The 18,647-nt window shown below is 56.4% G+C and overlaps 7 protein-coding genes across 7 annotated transcripts; 4 read left to right on the forward strand and 3 right to left on the reverse strand.

Annotated features, from left to right (window-relative positions):
- Nucleotides 1-477: 477 nt before the first annotated feature.
- On the forward strand, nt 478-1,557 carry PG998_014003 (uncharacterized protein; the record flags this gene model as incomplete). Its single annotated transcript, XM_066880819.1, has 3 exons — nt 478-945; nt 1,071-1,381; nt 1,440-1,557. 3 exons carry the CDS (start codon nt 478-480, stop codon nt 1,555-1,557), a joined length of 897 nt encoding a protein of 298 aa, XP_066724958.1.
- A 72-nt stretch (nt 1,558-1,629) lies between these two features.
- PG998_014004 (cytochrome P450) lies at nt 1,630-3,540 on the reverse strand (the record flags this gene model as incomplete). Its single annotated transcript, XM_066880820.1, has 6 exons — nt 1,630-1,810; nt 1,888-2,054; nt 2,132-2,372; nt 2,448-2,521; nt 2,589-3,411; nt 3,455-3,540. The coding sequence occupies 6 exons, from the start codon at nt 3,538-3,540 to the stop codon at nt 1,630-1,632; spliced, it is 1,572 nt and encodes a 523-aa protein (XP_066724959.1).
- Nucleotides 3,541-3,822: 282 nt separating this feature from the next.
- PG998_014005 (uncharacterized protein) lies at nt 3,823-4,332 on the reverse strand (the record flags this gene model as incomplete). The annotated part of the gene is made up of 1 exon (XM_066880821.1): nt 3,823-4,332. The coding sequence occupies one exon, from the start codon at nt 4,330-4,332 to the stop codon at nt 3,823-3,825; it is 510 nt and encodes a 169-aa protein (XP_066724960.1).
- A 65-nt stretch (nt 4,333-4,397) lies between these two features.
- PG998_014006 (uncharacterized protein) lies at nt 4,398-5,797 on the reverse strand (the record flags this gene model as incomplete). Its single annotated transcript, XM_066880822.1, has 7 exons — nt 4,398-4,493; nt 4,546-4,774; nt 4,845-4,972; nt 5,029-5,142; nt 5,208-5,254; nt 5,309-5,554; nt 5,635-5,797. The coding sequence occupies 7 exons, from the start codon at nt 5,795-5,797 to the stop codon at nt 4,398-4,400; spliced, it is 1,023 nt and encodes a 340-aa protein (XP_066724961.1).
- Nucleotides 5,798-6,423: 626 nt separating this feature from the next.
- Nucleotides 6,424-14,620, forward strand: PG998_014007 (KR domain-containing protein; the record flags this gene model as incomplete). Its single annotated transcript, XM_066880823.1, has 9 exons — nt 6,424-6,577; nt 6,636-6,670; nt 6,727-7,626; nt 7,694-7,801; nt 7,855-7,927; nt 8,026-10,971; nt 11,024-11,207; nt 11,300-14,251; nt 14,302-14,620. 9 exons carry the CDS (start codon nt 6,424-6,426, stop codon nt 14,618-14,620), a joined length of 7,671 nt encoding a protein of 2,556 aa, XP_066724962.1.
- Nucleotides 14,621-16,395: 1,775 nt separating this feature from the next.
- On the forward strand, nt 16,396-17,309 carry PG998_014008 (uncharacterized protein; the record flags this gene model as incomplete). Its single annotated transcript, XM_066880824.1, has 2 exons — nt 16,396-16,593; nt 16,680-17,309. The coding sequence occupies 2 exons, from the start codon at nt 16,396-16,398 to the stop codon at nt 17,307-17,309; spliced, it is 828 nt and encodes a 275-aa protein (XP_066724963.1).
- Nucleotides 17,310-18,073: 764 nt separating this feature from the next.
- PG998_014009 (uncharacterized protein) lies at nt 18,074-18,490 on the forward strand (the record flags this gene model as incomplete). The annotated part of the gene is made up of 1 exon (XM_066880825.1): nt 18,074-18,490. One exon carries the CDS (start codon nt 18,074-18,076, stop codon nt 18,488-18,490), a length of 417 nt encoding a protein of 138 aa, XP_066724964.1.
- Nucleotides 18,491-18,647: the final 157 nt, after the last annotated feature.

Consider the following 18,647-nt stretch of genomic DNA (forward strand, 5'->3'; position numbering starts at 1 on the left):
CGGTTGCCAAAATACTGACAGCCTCAAGAGTTTTACGCTCGAGAGTCAAGTTGGCCGCCCGCCAGGCAAACCGCGCCCATCGTGAGCCACCTTTTCACACGGAAATTCCCCGCAGATAGGGGGCTACCAGGGGGTGATAAGACTTCTAACGGTAACGCCCGCGCTCCATCAAGTAAAGTTTTATACCAGCCCAGGGGCACCCTGCGTTTGGCACCAGCAATCTCACCGCTGTAAAACAGCGCAGAAAGAGTCTAGAAGCCTATGGCTGTAACTTCCCGTACCTTGCTAGGCCATGATTCAGTTTCAGTGGCTCCAGGGAGCGCATGAGCACGATTCAGAGACTTGTTGGCCCACAAACCCAGACACGTCACTGTCCAGGGCAGATGGCTGCCACTGCTGTAAAGTCGGTTGAATCGCCCAATGCTCGGGTGACAGACTATGGATGGCATCTCCGACTTTCGATACAACAAACTCAAAATGTCTTCGTGGGACCAGATCCACAGCTGCCTCATCTTCCAAAGCGGCATAGGCTTCGTATACCGCCAACTATTCATGCGCCCTCCGCCAATTGCAGCTGGAGTCGAACTTGATGGCCAAACAGCCATAATCACTGGCGCAAACACCGGCCTCGGATTCGAAGCAGCACGGCAGCTCCTCCAGCTGAACCTCTCCCGGCTCATCCTGGCCGTCCGGTCCCAGGCCAAAGGCGATGTCGCTGCCGAAGCCCTCCGCAGGGAGTTTCTGGAAGCTCGAATTGAGGTTTGGATCCTAGATCTGGAAGATCCTGGATCTGTCTCTGCATTCGCCATAGAATGTCAGACCCTGGGTAGGATCGACATGGTCATTCTCAACGCCGGCGTGCAAAACAAAGACTGTGTTGTCTCGCCCAAGACAGGAAAAGAACAGACTTTCCAAGTCAACTACCTCTCTACCATTATGCTAGCTGTGCTTCTTTTGCCGATACTGAAAGCCAGGGGGATCTGGCCGGAAAGCCGGCCAGGCTCACGGTGGTGACATCGACGACGGCATATTTTGCGGGTTTCGACCATGAGAAACCAATCTTGGCACAGTTTGACGAGAAGTACGATGCTACGAAGTGGTATGCACGCGAGAAGTTGCTGCAGATGATTTTCGTGAGAAGGTTGGCAGCGTTGGTCAGCTCTGATCAGGTGATTATCAACACGGTTTGTCCGGGGCTGGTTGGAGAAACGGACATCTGGCGGTCCTTGAATACAAGTGCTATCCTGAGATATATGCTCTCAGTCTACTTCGCCTTGTTTGGTAGAGGCCTGACAGAGGGTGCCAGCACGTACGTTCATGCCGCCGTGGTCGCAGGCCAAGAAAGCCATGGAGGCTTCTTGAGCGAGTGGGGAGTACGCCCGTAAGTAATAACCCACGACAACGCGCTCCAACCATTTTTTTCACTAACACTGTGCTAGATACCCGGCGACGATGTATTCAAAGCGTGGTGAGAGTTTGGAAAGGAAAGTCGTGAACGAAACTAGAGAGAGATTGAAATCTGTGAACATCTCAGATGCCCCGATGCAGGATTTCTAGTCAAGCAGTTGCAATCAAGTCACCAAAGGACAAGGTCAGAGACCTGTAATATCATGAAAACCCCAATATTTCCTAATCCGACTTCAGCTTCTCTTGTCTGAGAATAAGTCTAACGTTCAGGGGCGGGCGCACGTAAGAAGCGCGCACCCGTTGATCATGCCACGGTTTCTCAAGCCACTCGCGGTCAACAAGCGCAACATGATACTTCCACAATAGGCGGGCCATTATTTGCTTTATCTCAGAATGTGCCAAACTAGTGACATGCTTCCAGTCAGTGGCGGTTTTTCACATTGATAGCAGATGCAAGTAATCGAAGGAGTTGCGGCTTACTTCTGACCGATACAGCTGCGTTTCCCTGTAGAGAAGGGCTGAAATGCTGCTTTCTTATCATTTCGGAAGCGAGGATCCCCAAGCCACCGCTCTGGGGCGAAGACTTCCGGCTCTGTGAAGTTGGCTGGGTTATGGTACATTGCCCAGTGCCAAATGTCCACGCTCGTCTAGAGTTTGTGCACAGCAGTCAGCAATGTGTCCAGGCTCTCATAAACGAGTCTATACGGATGCTCTTGAGACTTACTCCTCCGGGAAGAAAATGCCCGCCAACAGTCTCGCCGTGTCTCTGGATCCGTCGCGGCACAGAGCCTAGGGCGGCCGGGTAGATACGCAGCGTCTCGTCTAGGACAGCTGTGAGATATCTGAGACGCCGCGCGCTGAGGAGTGTAATCTGTTCTTCGCTGTCGAAGGATGAGTCGATCTCTTCCTTTAGCTTGGCGAGTACCTCAGGGTGGGTGCAGAGTAGATATGTCGCCCCAGCGAGCCTAGCTCAAATCATGGTCAGTCTTGAACATCACTGCTTCTAGAAAGCCGGGCAAAAGGGTTAGGGGCCGTCATACGCGATTGCGGTCGTGTCAGACCCGGCTACGACGAAGATGGTCGCGTTGTGGCAAATTGCTTCCAATGAAAGGCCCTATCGCGGAGTTGATCAGTCTCCTGGCCAAGTCTGGAATCCAGAACAGCAATGCGGACTCACTCACTTCCTTTCCCTGAGCATGGTCAGGCTTCATGCCATCAATGAAGTCTGGCCGGCTAGGCTCCAAAGCCAAACGCTTCGCAACCTGAGTACGCATGAACATATTGTGCTTTGAAATGATCTTCGCAGCAAACATCTTGGCCAGCGGGCCTACCATAGCCTCCAACAACGGATACGCTCGCCGGAAATGTGCCATGTCGTGCTGGGCAACGAAAAACTCCATGATGGTCGCGATCCACGGGTGAAAGTGCCCCCTCGCCATATTCCCAAAGGACTCACCGAAGCTGAGGTCGCCAATAATATCAAACGAGAAGAAGTTGAACCACTTGGCCAGATCGAGGGATCGCCCCTCGGTGCAGTGTTCCTCGAAGCAGCGGAAGAGGCGGTCGACGTGGTGGCGGATGAGAGGCTCCTGGCGCTGCATGCCCTGCGCCGAGAATGCTTGGGCTAGTAGATGACGCTGGTGCGTGTGAGTCTCGGTGTCGGCCCCGATGATGCCCGAGGCGACTTCAGCCACAAAGCCTGGGTGCTTGAGGTTCTCTGGCTGGCCGGGCTTGCGGTGCCCGTAGACCTCCTTCCATGCTGTTGCGTGGAGACACGACACGGAGTCTGGGCTTGTGCGGACAACGTCGCCGTATTTCTGGTGCAATGCGAGGATCTGTTTGTGCGGCGTGTCGGACCATGACATCAAGAGGAGTGGGATGGGCGAGATAGACGACAGGAAAGGCCCAGGTACCTTCCTGAGCGGGTTGAAGTAGAGATTGTACAGGGCGGACCATAAGGTATGTCCCAGGGCCTTTGACTCATGTTCGTAGGTTAGAGATGCACTCGACGTGGTGTTTGCTTGGGCATGGGAATGTTACCGCGCACAGAGCTACTCCTACCACGATCCAAACCGGGAGGGGCTCTCGATGCTTAGTGATGCCATCACGGGACCACCTCGTTGCGGAGTCCATCATACGCACATGGAAGAAAGATTGGTGTGAATGGCAAACTCGGGCTCTCCAGAGCGCGTGGTATTTCAGTAGCCAGTACAGTACCCTGAACCATGACTCGGCCGAGCCCTGTGTTGCGGTTCTGCTCGGTATTTCCCACGACAACTCCACCCTATACCCCCTGGTTTCCACTAGCCTTTAATATATTAAACCTTCTCTTATCTGTGTGCTGGCCCAATGTCCCTATACAAAGGCTCTTTCGAGCCTCGGCCGTCTCAGCTGCGCCCATGTCGTCACGTCTCCCTAACAACGCGCAGTGAAATTGCAGAGAACCGGCACCGCGCACTTGAGGTTGAGCTCGACCTTGATCTTCATCTCCTCGGTGCCGTCGTCCCCACCCAGCCCACACCACTCGATGCTATCAAACTCCTGGAGAAGTCGCACCAGGATGTACTGAATCTGGAAACGGCCAAAGACTCTGCCAGGACACTGGCGTGGCCCAATACTAAAGGGTAGATAGTCGCCGTACTTTGGCTTCCACGTGTCCCATCGTGCAGGATCCCACACGTTGGCGTCTGCGCCCACCGTGGCTTTGTTGCGCTGAAGGCCTGCGACAGAGTAGACGATCATCTGTCCCGCTGAGACGGAGATGGCATCTTTCCCAGCGGGACCGCCCCCAACGGGCAGGATTGCATCGGTCCTGGCCTCTCGAATGTTGAGGCCGAGCGGGTGGTACATTCTCATCGACTCTTTGACTGTGTTGGCCAGGAGGTCCAGTTTTCTCAGCTGGTCTGGTGTGGGAATCGCGTCCATGCCAATGCTTATGAGATAATCTGCTTAGCATCGAGTTCGTCTTTCTCAACGGTACGAGCTTTTACCTACTGCTCTTCGACCTCCTTCTGAAGCCTCTTGTACAGGGCTGGTTGGCGAGCCAGGTGATATATTGTCCAAGTGGTCAGGATGGCACCCGGATCCTATGTCGTCATCAGTATTGGACACGTCGATATATTGGAAGCCGGAATTCACCTTAGAAGCCATCAGGACTGCCATGAGCTGGCCCCTGATAAAGTACCGATCATTCGGATGCGTGGCGACCAAATCCTCCACGAGGTTGAACTCCTTCTGCGTTTTCGAATCTGCTTGGTTATTGATTGGCAGCGCCAGAGTCTTTTCGATGAGATTGTCGATGTAGCGTGTTAGATCACGATATGCTCTAGGAGCGAAAAGCCAGTCGGGAAACAGCCTCGCAAGGCGTCTGTAGAAACATATCTTGTGAACATGATTCTCAAGCTCCAAGGTTGGGCTTCGGCGGGGATTCCACATACCCAAAAAGTAGACGGTTGGTGTTGAACGCCAGAAGCTCTTCCATGGCCTTGCGGAAAGGCTGTTCATTTGCAGAGAGTGAATTCGTGGATTCTCCCAGGAATACCTGGCTCACCAGGTCCAGTTGGAACTAAAAGGAGTCAGTGGCAGAACGACGCCATAAGCACTCTTCGTGTCGACACTTACCCTATCGACCATGTCGTACACGTCGACTCTCTCAGGCGAGTCCTTGATCAGCCCTAGAAGCTTCTGGATGTGCTTCTCGGCTGTAGGAATGTCATCTGGACGGACACGAGAGACCTATAGAATAGCCAAGATCAGTCGTCACTCCACGTGATATCCACGTGAACGAAGGGGCTACTTACGTGCGGCTCTAGTTGTTCCCTGCTCGACTTCCACAACGGCCCATCCGCTGAGGCTAACATCAGCCAACTGCGCTACACTCAATGCCGGTCACCATACTTACTTGTGAAGACTGAGTCCCCCAAGATACTGCTAAACACATCGTGTGGTGTCTGTCCCTTGGCAAAGTCGGTGAACTGATCTGCTTGGATAGCCTTGATATTCTCCGCTCTGTCGGTGATGAAGATATCGCCACCGAGCAGGTTCATCTCGACCGTGCGACCGGGAGTATCGAGGACTTCGTCGCAGATATACTCGACGAACGTGTTCGACTGCAGGCGTGTCACGAGCTTCCATGCCATATCCAGCCCTGTGTGTCATGCAGTGATCAGTCTCGCTGCCATAGCCGATTCGAACGCCAAGGCGAAGGGTAATCGAAACGCTACTTACCAAGTGGTAGCTTGTACGGAATGCGAGGAGCATGCGGAATCGATGACTTCGTCTTCTCGCCATTGTTTGATCTGAGTACCAAGACAGTGAGGAAAATGCTCATCACTGCCCCATATAGAAGCACCTTTGGCCCGTCAACCTCTATGGACGTTAGCATGCCCATCTTGATGGTTATCCGCTCCCGAGCCCAAAGTCTTGATCAAGAGAAGGATGTGGTGAGTTCTGTTCTGCAGGCGAGGAACGGCGAGCTGCACGCGTGTGTGGGCTTACAGGTTCACGCAACTACCATCCGGGTGCCCATGTGTATAGAAGGGGAAGGTATCAACGGGTGTTACCGCGAGACCCGTACACCAGGTGACACGTCGTACTATAATTAACTTGAAAGTATACAGGCCACAGTTCCACCTTTGCTAGGGCATCAGAAACACTCCGCCTAAGCAACTGACTCATGGCGAGGGATTCGTCGTTCCAAAGTCACGATAACGGTGCTTTATCCCAGTACGACAGAGTTTAATAAGATTACCAAGACCTAGACCCTTTGGACGAGGAAACACCCGTTTAGCCATGACGATACTCAGCTCAGTCTCCGGCGAGTAGTCGAATGTATTTAGCAAAGCCTCGTCGCTGTTCTTGTGATAGATGAATATCGTGAACACTAAGTATCCGAAGCTACATTGCGCCTACCGCCATCCCTTGAAACTCAGAAGCACCGGCAATTATCAAGACTATTCCCGGACGTTGAAAAGCTGGCTTGCTTGAACGTAGACTGACATAGCATAGACCGCAACCATGGCGGCTACCGACAAGACGATGCCCATAGCCATAATCGGCATGAACATGAAGTTCCCAGGTGACGCAGTATCTGCGCAGGCCTTCTGGGAACTGGTGATGGGCGCGAGGAACGTATCCAAAGAAATACCGGCCGACCGGTTCAACATAGATGGCATGTCATCACTGTCTACGGGGGTGCACGAGTATCACGGGCTGACCTGAACCAACAGCTTTCTACCATCCCGACCCGAACCGTTTGGACAGCGTAAGTCTGAATGATGAGCTCTGGCTCTTGGAAATTGACCAAGCTGATGCCGCCAGTTACGCATCCGCCATGCGCATTTCATGGAAGAAGACCCGCGCAGCTTCGACGCGCCCTTCTTCAATATGTCATACGCAGAGGCATCAGTTCTCGACCCGCAGCAGCGCGGTCTCCTTGAGGGCGCCTACCGCACATTCGAAAACGCAGGCATCCCGATGGAAAGCCTCTCCCGCTCGCCCACATCAGTCTACTGCGCCTCCTTCTCCCGCGACGGCGAGACCATGACCGGCCGCGACTTTGCTGCCCAGTCCCGCTACCACGCCACCGCCAACGGCTCGTCCATGCTCAGCAACCGCATCAGCCACTTCTTCGACCTTGCAGGCCCCTCCCTAACCGTCGACACAGCCTGCTCGTCGGGCTTGTACGCGCTGCACCTCGGCGTGCAGAGCATCCTCGCGGGGGAGAGTGCCATGTCGCTTGTCTGCGGCGCGAATACGTTCATCACGCCCGAGAGCCAGGCGCTTGCGCTCAGCAACGGCGGCTTCTTAAGTGTTGATGGTCGGAGTTATAGCTTTGATGCGAAGGCTAACGGGTATGCGAGGGGCGAGGGGTTCGGCTTCGTGCTGCTTAAGCCACTGGACGCCGCGCTGAGGGACGGGGATATTGTGAGGGCGGTGATCCGGGCGACCGGCGCGAACCAGGATGGAAGAACGCCGAGTATCACGCAGCCGAGCCAGCAGGCGCAGCTTGATTTGCTGCGCGATACATACCGCGTTGCGGGCCTTGATGTTGCTGATACGGACTATGTTGAGGCTCACGGCACTGGAACGCCGGTTGGTGATCCGATCGAGGCGGCTGCTGTAGGGCAAGCGTTCCGCGACGGTCGCCGGTCGGACAGGCCGCTTTACATGGGCTCTGTAAAAGCGAATATCGGTCACTTGGAGGGCGCTTCTGGCATGGTGAGCTTCGAGTGACCTCCAGGCCAGTGTGTGCGCATAGATCCCGCTAACAGGTTTGCTGGTTTAGGCTGGTGTCATCAAAGCTGTGCTCGCGCTGGAGAATGCCGTAATTCCGCCGATCGCCATGTTCGACAAGGCGAACCCTGCTATTGATGTAGCGGGTTTGCAGCTCGCGGTAAGCACCTGAATCTGCAGAATGAAAGAACTGCTCTCACTGACTTGGTTTAGTTCCCCAAAGAAGCAATCCCATGGCCTGCAACAGAAGTTCGCAGGGCATCTGTGAGTTCCTTCGGATACGGAGGTACGTTCACCTACTTTGTACAAGACAGCGAGATGCTGACAGCGAGCAGGCAGTAACGCCCATGTGATCCTCGACGACGCGTACAACTATCTGCGTAGCCACGGCTTGCAAGGCCTTCACCAATCTGTCGGCGAGCCCATACATGCCAATGGACACACCAACGGCCACGGCGCTTTTCCTACCCGAAACCTCCTATGCCCTCATCCCCTTCTCGGCCGAAGATAGCGACGGCACGAGGCGCCAAGCAGAAATCCTCCAGACCTTCCTCTCCTCAAGTAGAGCTCCTCACGCCGCGAACTTCACCTCAGACCTAACTTACACCCTCGCTTCGCATCGATCCCTGCTCAAATTCCGCTCACTCGCCGTCGTCTCTTCCATTGCGGACGACCTCACTTCACTTGTGTCGCCCAGCATATTCGCCAGCGCCTCGTCCGCTCCCGACCTCTTCTTCGTATACACAGGCCAAGGCGCGCAATACGCCCGCATGGCAACCGGCCTCCTACATTACCCCGTCTTCCGCCAAAGCCTCTTCGACTGCGACACCTATCTCACAACTCTTGGCAGCACTTGGTCTGTGCTGGAAGAGCTCGAGAAGGACAAGGGCGCCAGCAAAGTCGCCGAGCCGGCGCTGTCGCAGCCCCTCTGCACCGCAATCCAGATCGCCCTCGTCGATCTGCTGCGCACGTGGGGCGTTGTCCCCCGTGCGGTGGTTGGGCATTCATCGGGTGAGGTCGCGGCTGCGTACTGTGCGGGTGGGTTGGACCGCGAGAGTGCGTGGCGGGTGGCTTACTTCCGCGGTGTTGTGGCCAACAAGCTGGCTTCTGACCCGACGAGAGAGGCGACGACGATGATGTCGGTGGGCTTGGGCCGGGAGGTTGTTCAGACGTATCTGAAGGCTGAGCCCACGGTGACGGTCGCGTGTGAGAACAGCCCCATCAATGTCACGTTGTCGGGCCCGAGCGTGGCGATCTTGCGCTTGTTTGAGACGCTGGACGCCAACGAAGTGTTCGTACGGAAGCTGTCCGTGAAAATCGGGTATCACTCGGAGGCGCTGCGCGATGGCGCGCTGGAGTATCAGAGTTTGCTGGCCGGGATATGCGCACCCGTGAAGGAGGGCAAAGAGCCGAGCACTATCGCGTTCTACTCGTCCACCGAGGGCAGCTTCATCACGCTTGAGGGTCTTAAAAGCCCAAGCTACTGGGTGAAGAATCTGCTCTCCCCGGTCCTCTTCACCGACGCCGTGACAGCGCTGGTCAGCGGACGAAAGCGGAAGCAAGCTACCAAATTCCTTGTCGAGATCGGCGCACAATCTGCTCTCCGGCGGCCCGTCAAAGACATCCTCAAGCACCTCGGCGAAGGCGAGGATAAGTGGTCGTACGCAGCTGTGCTCAACCCCCGTCAGCCCGACATCCGCTCCCTTCTCGAAACCATCGGCGCGCTCTGGAGTGCCGGCCTCCCTATCGACCTAAACATTCCCAACCGGGCCACCCTAAAGCCCACCAGCCAGCCAAAGCGCTTAACAGACCTTCCCTCTTACCCCTTCTCTCGCGCCAAGCTCTACTGGGACGAACCCCGAATCAGCGCCCTCTATTCTCACCGGCCCTTCCGGAGGCACGCCCTCCTCGGCCTGCGCGAAAATGACTTCAACCCCGCCCAACCGACCTGGCACCACAAAATCCGCCTCGCCGAGGCCCCTTGGATCGTTGACCACGCGCTCGAAGGCTCGCCGCTCTACCCCGGCACTGGCATGCTCGTGATGGCCATAGAGGCCGCGCGGCAGCTGCTCCCGCCCAGTGCGGCGATCAGCGGGTACAAACTCGAAAACGTGCGGTTTATGCGCTCAATTCCCGTAAACGAGACAGAGAAAGGCACTGAGGCGAAGATCTACCTCCAGCCGCGCCGGCACACAGCCAAAGACACTGCACAAGGCGTCTGCGACTGGCGGGTGTTTACGCTCGGCGGCGACGAGTGGATTGAGTGCGCGTTTGGCAGCATTCGCGTCGAACTCGAGGAGGGGGAGGCCTCGCCGGCGACAGCCGCGCGCAAGGCTAGGTGGGCAAGTGCTGTGGGCGAGGGGCACGCACAGGCAGCAGAGCAGTGCACATTGAGCGTGCAGAGCGCGCAGCTATACGAGAATTTGAGTAAGAAATCTGGATTCGACTACGGGCCGTATTTCCAGGGCTTGCGGGATATCAAGTACTCCCGCAACGGGTGTGCGACGGGTACTCTTGCGCTGCGTGATTATGCAAAGAATATGCCCTACGCCGCCGAGGACCCGTGTGTGATTCACCCCACGACGTTTGACTCGGTGTTCCACGTGGGCTTCGTCTCGTTGAGCATGGGCGGCTGGGAGGCGATCCCGACACTGATGTTCAGCAACCTGAAGGAGCTGTGGGTCTCGCACAAGCTATTCACACTGCCTGGTAACCCGCTGCTGCACGTTGCGACGAGGGAGGTGGCTCGCACGTTTAGGGAGTTTGAGTGGGACGCCAGCACGTTGCTTGCTGAGACAGGCGAGCCTGTCATCGTCGCCAAGGGCGAGCGCGGAACCGTCATCGCCGGTGCGGGCAGCAGCGCGCGCAACGACGACGACGGTGCCAGTCGCTTCTCGTACGGCATTGACTTCAAGCCCGATCTCTCGCTGCTAGGGGCAGCCGAGACAGAGACGTATCTCAAGGCGCTCTACGCGCACGACCCGCAGTTCTCGCCGGACCCCAAGGATGCCGAGGCTGTCGACCGTGCGGACGCTATTGCGCTGCATTTCATCGAACAAGCGCTGGATAAGATCGAGAACGGCGAGCCGGTGGCATTTGACAACCACTTGACCAAGTACGTGGATTTCCTGCGCAAGGTCCGCGCGAACAGGGAGAAGTACACATTGGCGTCGCGGGGGTTGGGCCATCTGAACATTGAGGATGTCTTGCGCGAAGCGGATGAGGAGCCGACGCAGAAGCTGGTGAAGAAAGCTGGCGAGCATCTTTATGGGATTTTGACTGGGACGGATAATGCGTTGCAAATCATCTTTGAGGGGAATCTCGCTAATGGTAAGTCCAGTAAGCCATGCCGGGTGAGGAACGAGAAGACTGACATGAACAGACTTTTACCACTGCGACTTCTACTCGCGCCATTACCGTAAGGCTGGAGCGTATCTGAGAATTTTGGCACATGCGAATCCCCAGCTGAGGATTTGCGAGGTCGGCTCGGGGACGGGCAGTGCCACGAGCAAGGTGCTACCATTTTTGGTAGACAGTGAGGGTCTTCAAGGCGATCAGATGGTCCGGTACGTTCATTTGGGCATCTCCTTTCTCACCCTTCCCTTCCCCTGAGAATATACCAAGCTTCGAGGTTACTGGCCAACTGACCCCTTCCCAGCTTCGGCGAGTATGCCTACACCGATGTCTCAGTTGGCTTCTTCGAAAAAGCGCGTGAAAAGTTCGCCTTTGCCGAGAAACATATGCGCTTCGCCAAACTTGACCTCGAAATCGACCCCTCCTTGCAAGGCTTCGAGCTCGGCAGCTACGATGTGATCATGGCCTGCAACGTAATTCACACCACATCGGATCTTATGAAGTGCTTGCGTGACCTCCACGCTCTCCTGCGCCCCGGCGGCAAGCTGATTATGATGGAGACCACCGTCGACAACATCCGCGACGGCATTATCTTCGGCTTGCTGCCGGGCTGGTGGATGCGCGAGGGCCATTGGTGGGACGGCGAGAATGTTGACGCTGTGCCTGGGGAAGACGAGGCGCTAGGGCCTATCCTCACTGAAGACGGGTGGGATGCTGCACTGAGAACGGCGGGATTCTCGGGTGTGGATATGGTGTTCAGGGATAACGAGTACAAACCTCGCCACCGCGTGTCAACGCTCGTCACAACCAGGCCAGAGGAGGCTGAAGCTGAAGCTGCGCACGAGAGCTGGGTTATTCTCGCGGATCCCGCGCAGGCTGCACATGCCGATGTGCTGAAGGCGAAGCTTGCCGCCGTGTCGTGGATTGGTGAGACCAAGACGTACACACTCGGAGGTCTGGTGGATGCCGGGTTGGAGCTGGGCAGCATTATGGTCATCAGCTTGCTTGAGCTCGACACGTCCCTCTTCGGCACCATCACAGGCCCGCAATTCGAAGCCCTCAAAAAAGTAGCCTTGGACGCTAAGACGGTCCTCTGGCTCACGCGCGGCGGTAGCCCCGGCGCCGGAAACCCTGGCGCCGAGATGGCAGTCGGTTTCTCGAGAAGTATCTGCTCTGAGCGCGGTGACCAGGCCTTTGTCACCCTGAGCTTGGAGACCGTGGACCTGGCTGAGGGAGCGAGCCATGTGCTCCGTCTCCTGAAGCACTTCCACAAGATAGGCGGAGGCAAGAGCGCAGACTCCGAGTCCGAGTATGCTGTGCACAACGGCATTATCCACATTCCGCGCGTCGTCCCGCAGAAGAGCGTCAACCAGACACTCGCCGCGCGCGCGAAACTCCCCGACAAACTCAGCTTCACACTTGGCGAAGCCGACCCTAAACCGCGCATAAACCTAACCATCCAGCAGCCAGGCCTCCTCGATACGCTCTACTACATCGAGACCCCCACCCCGACCACCGAGCTGAAACCCGGTGAGGTCGAAATCGAAGTCGCAGCCGCCTCTCTCAACTTCCGCGACGTCATGATCTCCCTGGGCCAGGTGCCCGGCGACGGCCTCGGCCTCGAAGGCTCCGGCACCGTCACCCACGTTGGGCCCGGCTGCACAACCCTACAACCCGGCGACCGCGTCATGTACTTTATCTTCTCAACGGGTGGCTGTTGCGGAACTTACGTACGCTGCGATGAGACGTCAACACGCAAGATCCCGCGCGCGGACATCTCGTTCCTCGATGCGGCTGCGATCCCAGCTGTGTGGGCGACGGTTGTGTATGCCTTTGACTATGTGGGCCGGTTGCGCAAGGGAGAGAGCGTGTTGATTCATGCTGGGGCTGGTGCGGTGGGACAGGCGGCAATCCAACTCGCGCAGCTGCGCGGAGCGGACGTCTTCGTTACGGTAGGAAGCGAGTGGAAGCGCGAGCTGGTGAAGCAGCTTTACGGCCTCACAGACGACCACATATTCCACAGCAGAGAGGCCAGCTTCGTCGACGACGTATTCCACGCCACAGGTAACCGCGGTGTCGACGTCGTCCTCAACTCCCTCGGCGGCGAACTCCTCCAGCACTCGTGGCGCTGCACGGCGCCCTTCGGCCGCTTCATTGACATCGGCAAGGCCGATATCCTTGCCAATAACACGCTCGAGATGGGCCACTTCCTGCGGAACGTCACCTTCGCGGCCGTCGACGTAGCGGGGATGTACGCCGAGAACAAACCGTTGATGCAACTCGTGCTCGACGACGTGTTTAGCCTGTTTGCGACAAATCCAGGACTGCATAACCCCAAACCACTGCATGCTTTTGCGCCAAGTTCGATCGAGGAGGCGATGCGCGCGTTGCAGGGCGGTAAGATTGCGGGCAAGGCGATTATTGACTTCCAGAAGCCGGGTGATGTAGTGGTGTATCAGCCTGCGCGGACGCCGGCCTATGGGTTTGAGGCGCAGGCTACCTATGTTATTAGCGGTGGGTTGGGCGGATTAGGGCGCGAGATTATGCGCTGGATGGCCTCCCGCGGTGCGCGGTACTTCCTCGTTACCTCGTCGCGAGGCGTAGCCGGGCGAGCCGACGTGATGGCTTTCGTCAAAGAGATGGAAGCCCAAGGCGTCGTGATCCACGCACCGGCATCGGATATCTCCAACCGCGCTATCCTCGAGGCCACCTTAGAAGAGGCTAGCAAGACACTGCCACCGATCAAGGGTTGTATCCAGGCGGCCATGGTGTTGTCGGAGAACATGCTCTCCAACATGACCGTCTCGCAGTTCCACCGCGCCCTGGCGCCCAAGTGCGAAGGCTCCTGGAACCTCCACGAGCTCCTGCCGAAGGATATGGACTTCATGGTCTTCCTCTCCTCCATGAGTGGCATCATCGGCAACCCCGCGCAAGCCAACTACGCAGCCGGCAACACCTTCGAAGACGCGCTCGCGCGGTACCGCGCCGCCAACGGACTCAAGGGCGTCTCGTTCGATCTCGGCTTGGTCCTAGAGGCTGGGTGGGCAAGTGACAACTTTGAGGACGTGACGAAGAGTCTGCGCGCTGGGCTGGGTGGATTGACGCAGAAACAGCTAATGGCGATTTTAGACGTGTTATGTGATCCCGGCTATGACTGCGCCGGTGGTGCAGCGCAAGTCGTGAATATCCATGACAAGCCTTCGAAGCTGTATCGAATGTTCCAGGATGGTGTGTTGCACTGGGCGGGCAAGCCACTGTTCAAGAACATCCTTCGCATGGGTCAGGTCGAGGTTATCAACGGCACAGGGGCGGCAGCGACGGCGAGACGACAGCGGTCGACTACCTGGCGCTCATCAGGGCAGCGACTGATGCTGAAGAGGCTGGGCAGATTGTCACGCTGGCATTGCTTGGGAAGTTGAGCAAGTCTCTGTCCGTGCCGGCAGAGAGTCTCGATGTCGGCAAGCCGGCGTTCGTGCTTGGCGTTGACTCACTTATTGCTGTGGAGTTGCGGTACTGGTTCCTGAAGCAGTTCGGAGTTGAGGTTCCTGTGTTTATTATTTTGAAGAAGCAGCCGACCGTCGAATTGTGCCGGCATGTGGCGGACCAGGTCATTGCGGCCAGATGAGTTGTATAATAGCTGAGATGCGTGCAGGAATTGAACATGAAAGTGTATGATTTATACGGTTCCCTACCACCCCTCCTGTGGTAGCACGTCACCAGAAGTAGCAGAAGTGGCTATACAGAATTATTTCGGCGACTTGAGATAATAAAGGGAATCAGAAATATCAAAAACGTTCACAGTGAAAGTAAATTCGAAATCACTTGCTGAGGGATCAAGGGATCGAGTCGGAGGAAGTATTGACATCTGGCCAGGGTCCGCGGTCTGGCTTTGTGTTAATGGCGATGAAACTGTTTGCGGGAATGTTTCGATCGGAGTCGACAAGGACAACAAGTCATAACTCGTTATTCAAGAGGTGTGTACATCAATCAGCAGGACACTTGAAAGGCTGGATACAGACAGCTTTCCCAGTAGAAAACACGTCGACGGGACTCCCATCCTGTCGCTTAGTATTGGCCTCCTATTCATCCGGCCTGCACTAAGCGTGGTATCTCGGCCTCCGTTGTGTAGATGAATGGCTACTTAGCTGTTTTCGAATGAAAAGCTGGCCGTCCCGAGATCTCGAGTAACCCTTTGGGTCTCCGGCTTTCGACGAGAAAGGTCAAGGTTCTAATAATACCCAATCCAGAGCCGCAACCAGGTCCGATGAAGCTGAGCGTTATAGCGCGAGCCCGCCGCTTGGCAGCTGAGCCAAACCGAGCTTGGCGCCCACAGCGATCGAACAAGTCGTGCCTCCCTGATTGGTTCTGACTGCACGTTCAAATTCGAGAGGGTGTTGATATCCCCACGGGGCGTTCTCAGCTGGCATGTCGATCACTTTTGCTTTGCTTCCCACGGTTGTAGAGCGGTGTAAGCCCTGCGAAAAGAGCGAGCGAGATAGAAATAGAGATGAGATCTGAGAATGAAGTGAAGTATATCATATCTCCGTGCGGCGTCACTCGGATCTTCTTGAGGTCTCTTCGAGCACCGGGGTCAAAATGGCCCTCGCCTTTGTTGATAATATGTACACTGATACATACAGAGGCCGTGCAACGGATGGAAGATTGATAGGTATGGTACCCCAGACAACTCGCAAGGGGCCGCTGTTTTGAAACTTGGGGCTGAAAGGACGCTATATTTGAGCTTGAACTAAGCTTAATCACGCGGAATGTTTGTGAGTATCTGCCAAGCTTGCCTAACTAGAACGACGCAGTATATCCAAGCGAAGCAGTGTGATTTACTTACTAAGGGCTCCGTGTGACTTCCGTTGTCGATCATAGCCATGCCAAGGATCTGCTTTGGGAGAAGGAATTCTTGAAATACAAGACGGAAAGATTGCGCTCTCTCACTGGCAAAGTCGTAAAGTAATGATGACTCGTGTCTCAGAGGCTGGGGTCAATCATTGGATCGGTAAATAGTCGTTGGCACGTCAATAAAGCCAAGCATGTTGTCGATTGAACAATGATGCGTAAATAGAAGAAAAATATGAAAGGGGCATTTTCGAGTCTCGAGGCAGGGCTGAAGACATGGGTGTGCTGTAGCGGCATGAAATGAAAAGGGTGCGCGCTAGGAAACGCGCCGGTGAGCTGGCCGCCACCAAATGAGGCCGATTATAGTCGGCGCGCTTCCCGCGCCTCAAGTGATGAAAAGCGGATTGGACTGCGGCCAAAAGGCAGCAAGGCCTCCTACCAGAGGTAAACATATAAGATGCAGGAGGACTCCATGCCGCGGCCTGGTGTGCGAGATTGACAAGTTGCACGAAGTCCCATGCAACAACCCCCAGGCCGACATACCTATTCATAATGCGCCCCGTACTTTCCCTCCTCGTCCTTGGCTCGGCGACCAGCCTCGTCGTCGCCCAAGAACCGCGTCAGCGCGTCGAATACTCAGCTGGCCTCTTCCCCGGGAGCCACGACGGAGTCGTCCTCGCCGCCGCATCGGCGGGATGCGCTCTGTCAGAAACCACATGTGAGAGCGGCTGCATGCCTATCGGTAGTGTCGTAAGTACTATCGGTCCCTAGTGCCGTGATATCTCCAATGACCACAGTGAGTTGGCACTGCTAACTCGTGATGTGAACTACCACAGTGTTGCAAAGATGGCACAAACACGTATTGCCCTATCAACAGCGTGTGCAACCCGGGTGGCTGCTGCCCCATTGGAAAGACCTGCAAGAACGGCAGCGGCTCCGCATCGTGCGCCGCGGGCAAGATAATGTGTGGCATCGGATGCATGCCCACCACAGCCGACTGCTGCAGCGACGGGACCTACTGCCCCTCGGGCAGCAAGTGCTCCGCCAACGGGTACTGCTGCAAAATCGGACAGACGTGCTCCGGTGGAAACGGTGGCAGTGGCGGCAGCAGTGGTGGCGGCAGTAGCGGCGGTGTCAGCAGCGCTGGTCATAGTGGCAGCTCTAGCACCACCTTGATTGGTGGTGGCAGCAGCGGCAACAGCTTGACAGTCACATCGCGACAAGCTACCAGCACAGACGACCTGGAGAAAGAGACCTCGACCAAGCTGACATTCCCCGCTGCGCAGACGGCCAGCGACGATGCTACGACCACGTCTCCCACCAAGACCTCTCAACCCACGGTTACTGTGACCCCGTCGGCGACTGGGCTCCCGGGTGGCTCAGGCGCTTCCGGCGCGAACGCTCTGGACAGAGCCGATGGAAAGCTCGCTGTAGGCTTGGCAGTCGCTGCGGCGCTGCTCGCCTAGGGGAAGCCAAGGGTGCTGTTGTCGTAGATGAACACAGGATCGAGTCAACCCTCCCGGTTGGGGTGCGATCAATCGGCTTTAATACTACCATAGATAACGGCCCACTTGCGGGGCAAAGGGGACTGTCTCCATGCTATCATCGAATATATTTTGTTGAAGGGCATGCTGTCGCGTAAGCACCCGGGGTCTCGTATACTCGTCCACGGTGCAGTGTAGTGTAAGAACTAAACTGCCTTCATCGCGACAAGACGCCATGGTTTTGGTCTAAGGGCGCCTTGTATAAGCAGTGCGCCCCTGACCCATGCCATCGCTCAACTTATGTCACAAGCTCCATCCCGTCCGAGTTACGGTCCGAACGATGACGACCTGGCGTCGACTGCCAAAAGATGCCTCGTAAATGCGGCTGTGGCTTCAAGCTGCTGGGTGCTGATCGATCTGCCCACGGGAGGGAAAGCTCTCCCGGAGCTCTTGACCCGCGCGAAGCTCTACCCCTGTGCTGACGTCACAACCGGTAATTCGGTTGTGACCCCAAAGCATCTTGATCCGTCGTCTGGACGAATATTTCCCCTCTGGACTCCATGCCTGGACCTTAAAACCCTGAATAGCCATCAATTGATTGCTATATACTCTACCCAACTCAACAAGGCCGATCAACCGTCAGCCCACTCACCAGAAGGCACACGAAGTAACCACCACAATGCCTTCTTTCACACCCCCTCCGCACAGCAGCCCGGAGCGCTCTGCGCCTCGCCAACTCCACGAGAATGCCGCAGACATCATCTCCCGCCACCACTGTCATGATTCTGTCTCCAAGGCCATTGAGCACCTCATCGACGCGGATGGCGTACAAGGACGACCAGGACCGGAAGTCCGTCAAGCCGCGGGCGCACGAGTACACGGGCAGCGGATCGGATGAGGAGGCGGCCAATAACGCGGATGCGGCTTTCAACCCGGACAAAACGCGGCCCGAGCAGGAGAAGACCACCGCCAGCGCCGGCGGCAAGACCGGCGACAACCCACTCGAGGTCAGCCCGGCCAACCACGAGGTGTCCAAGGGAGGGCAGGGCGCCATGGAGGACAAGCCGCAGCAGGGCCACAAGAGCAACAAGAGCTTCTCCTCGTCGTCGAGCAGCGGTGCGGGGCAAAATGCGACCAAGGGTGGCGGCTCCGGGAAGAATTAAACTTGGCTTTCTGTGCCAGATACCGAGGGTAGTTGGGAGTATGACGAATTGATCAAATACGGCCCGAGCATTCGATAACGGAGTGTTGAAGCACTATCAGGGAATATAACAATGGGCTGTGCAGGACTTGTACCTCGTATTCTGCCTAGATTGCGCT

Source organism: Apiospora kogelbergensis, assembly GCF_038363985.1.
Source record: "Apiospora kogelbergensis strain CBS 113332 chromosome Unknown utg000009l_segment0_segment0, whole genome shotgun sequence".
Lineage (NCBI taxonomy): Eukaryota > Fungi > Ascomycota > Sordariomycetes > Amphisphaeriales > Apiosporaceae > Apiospora > Apiospora kogelbergensis.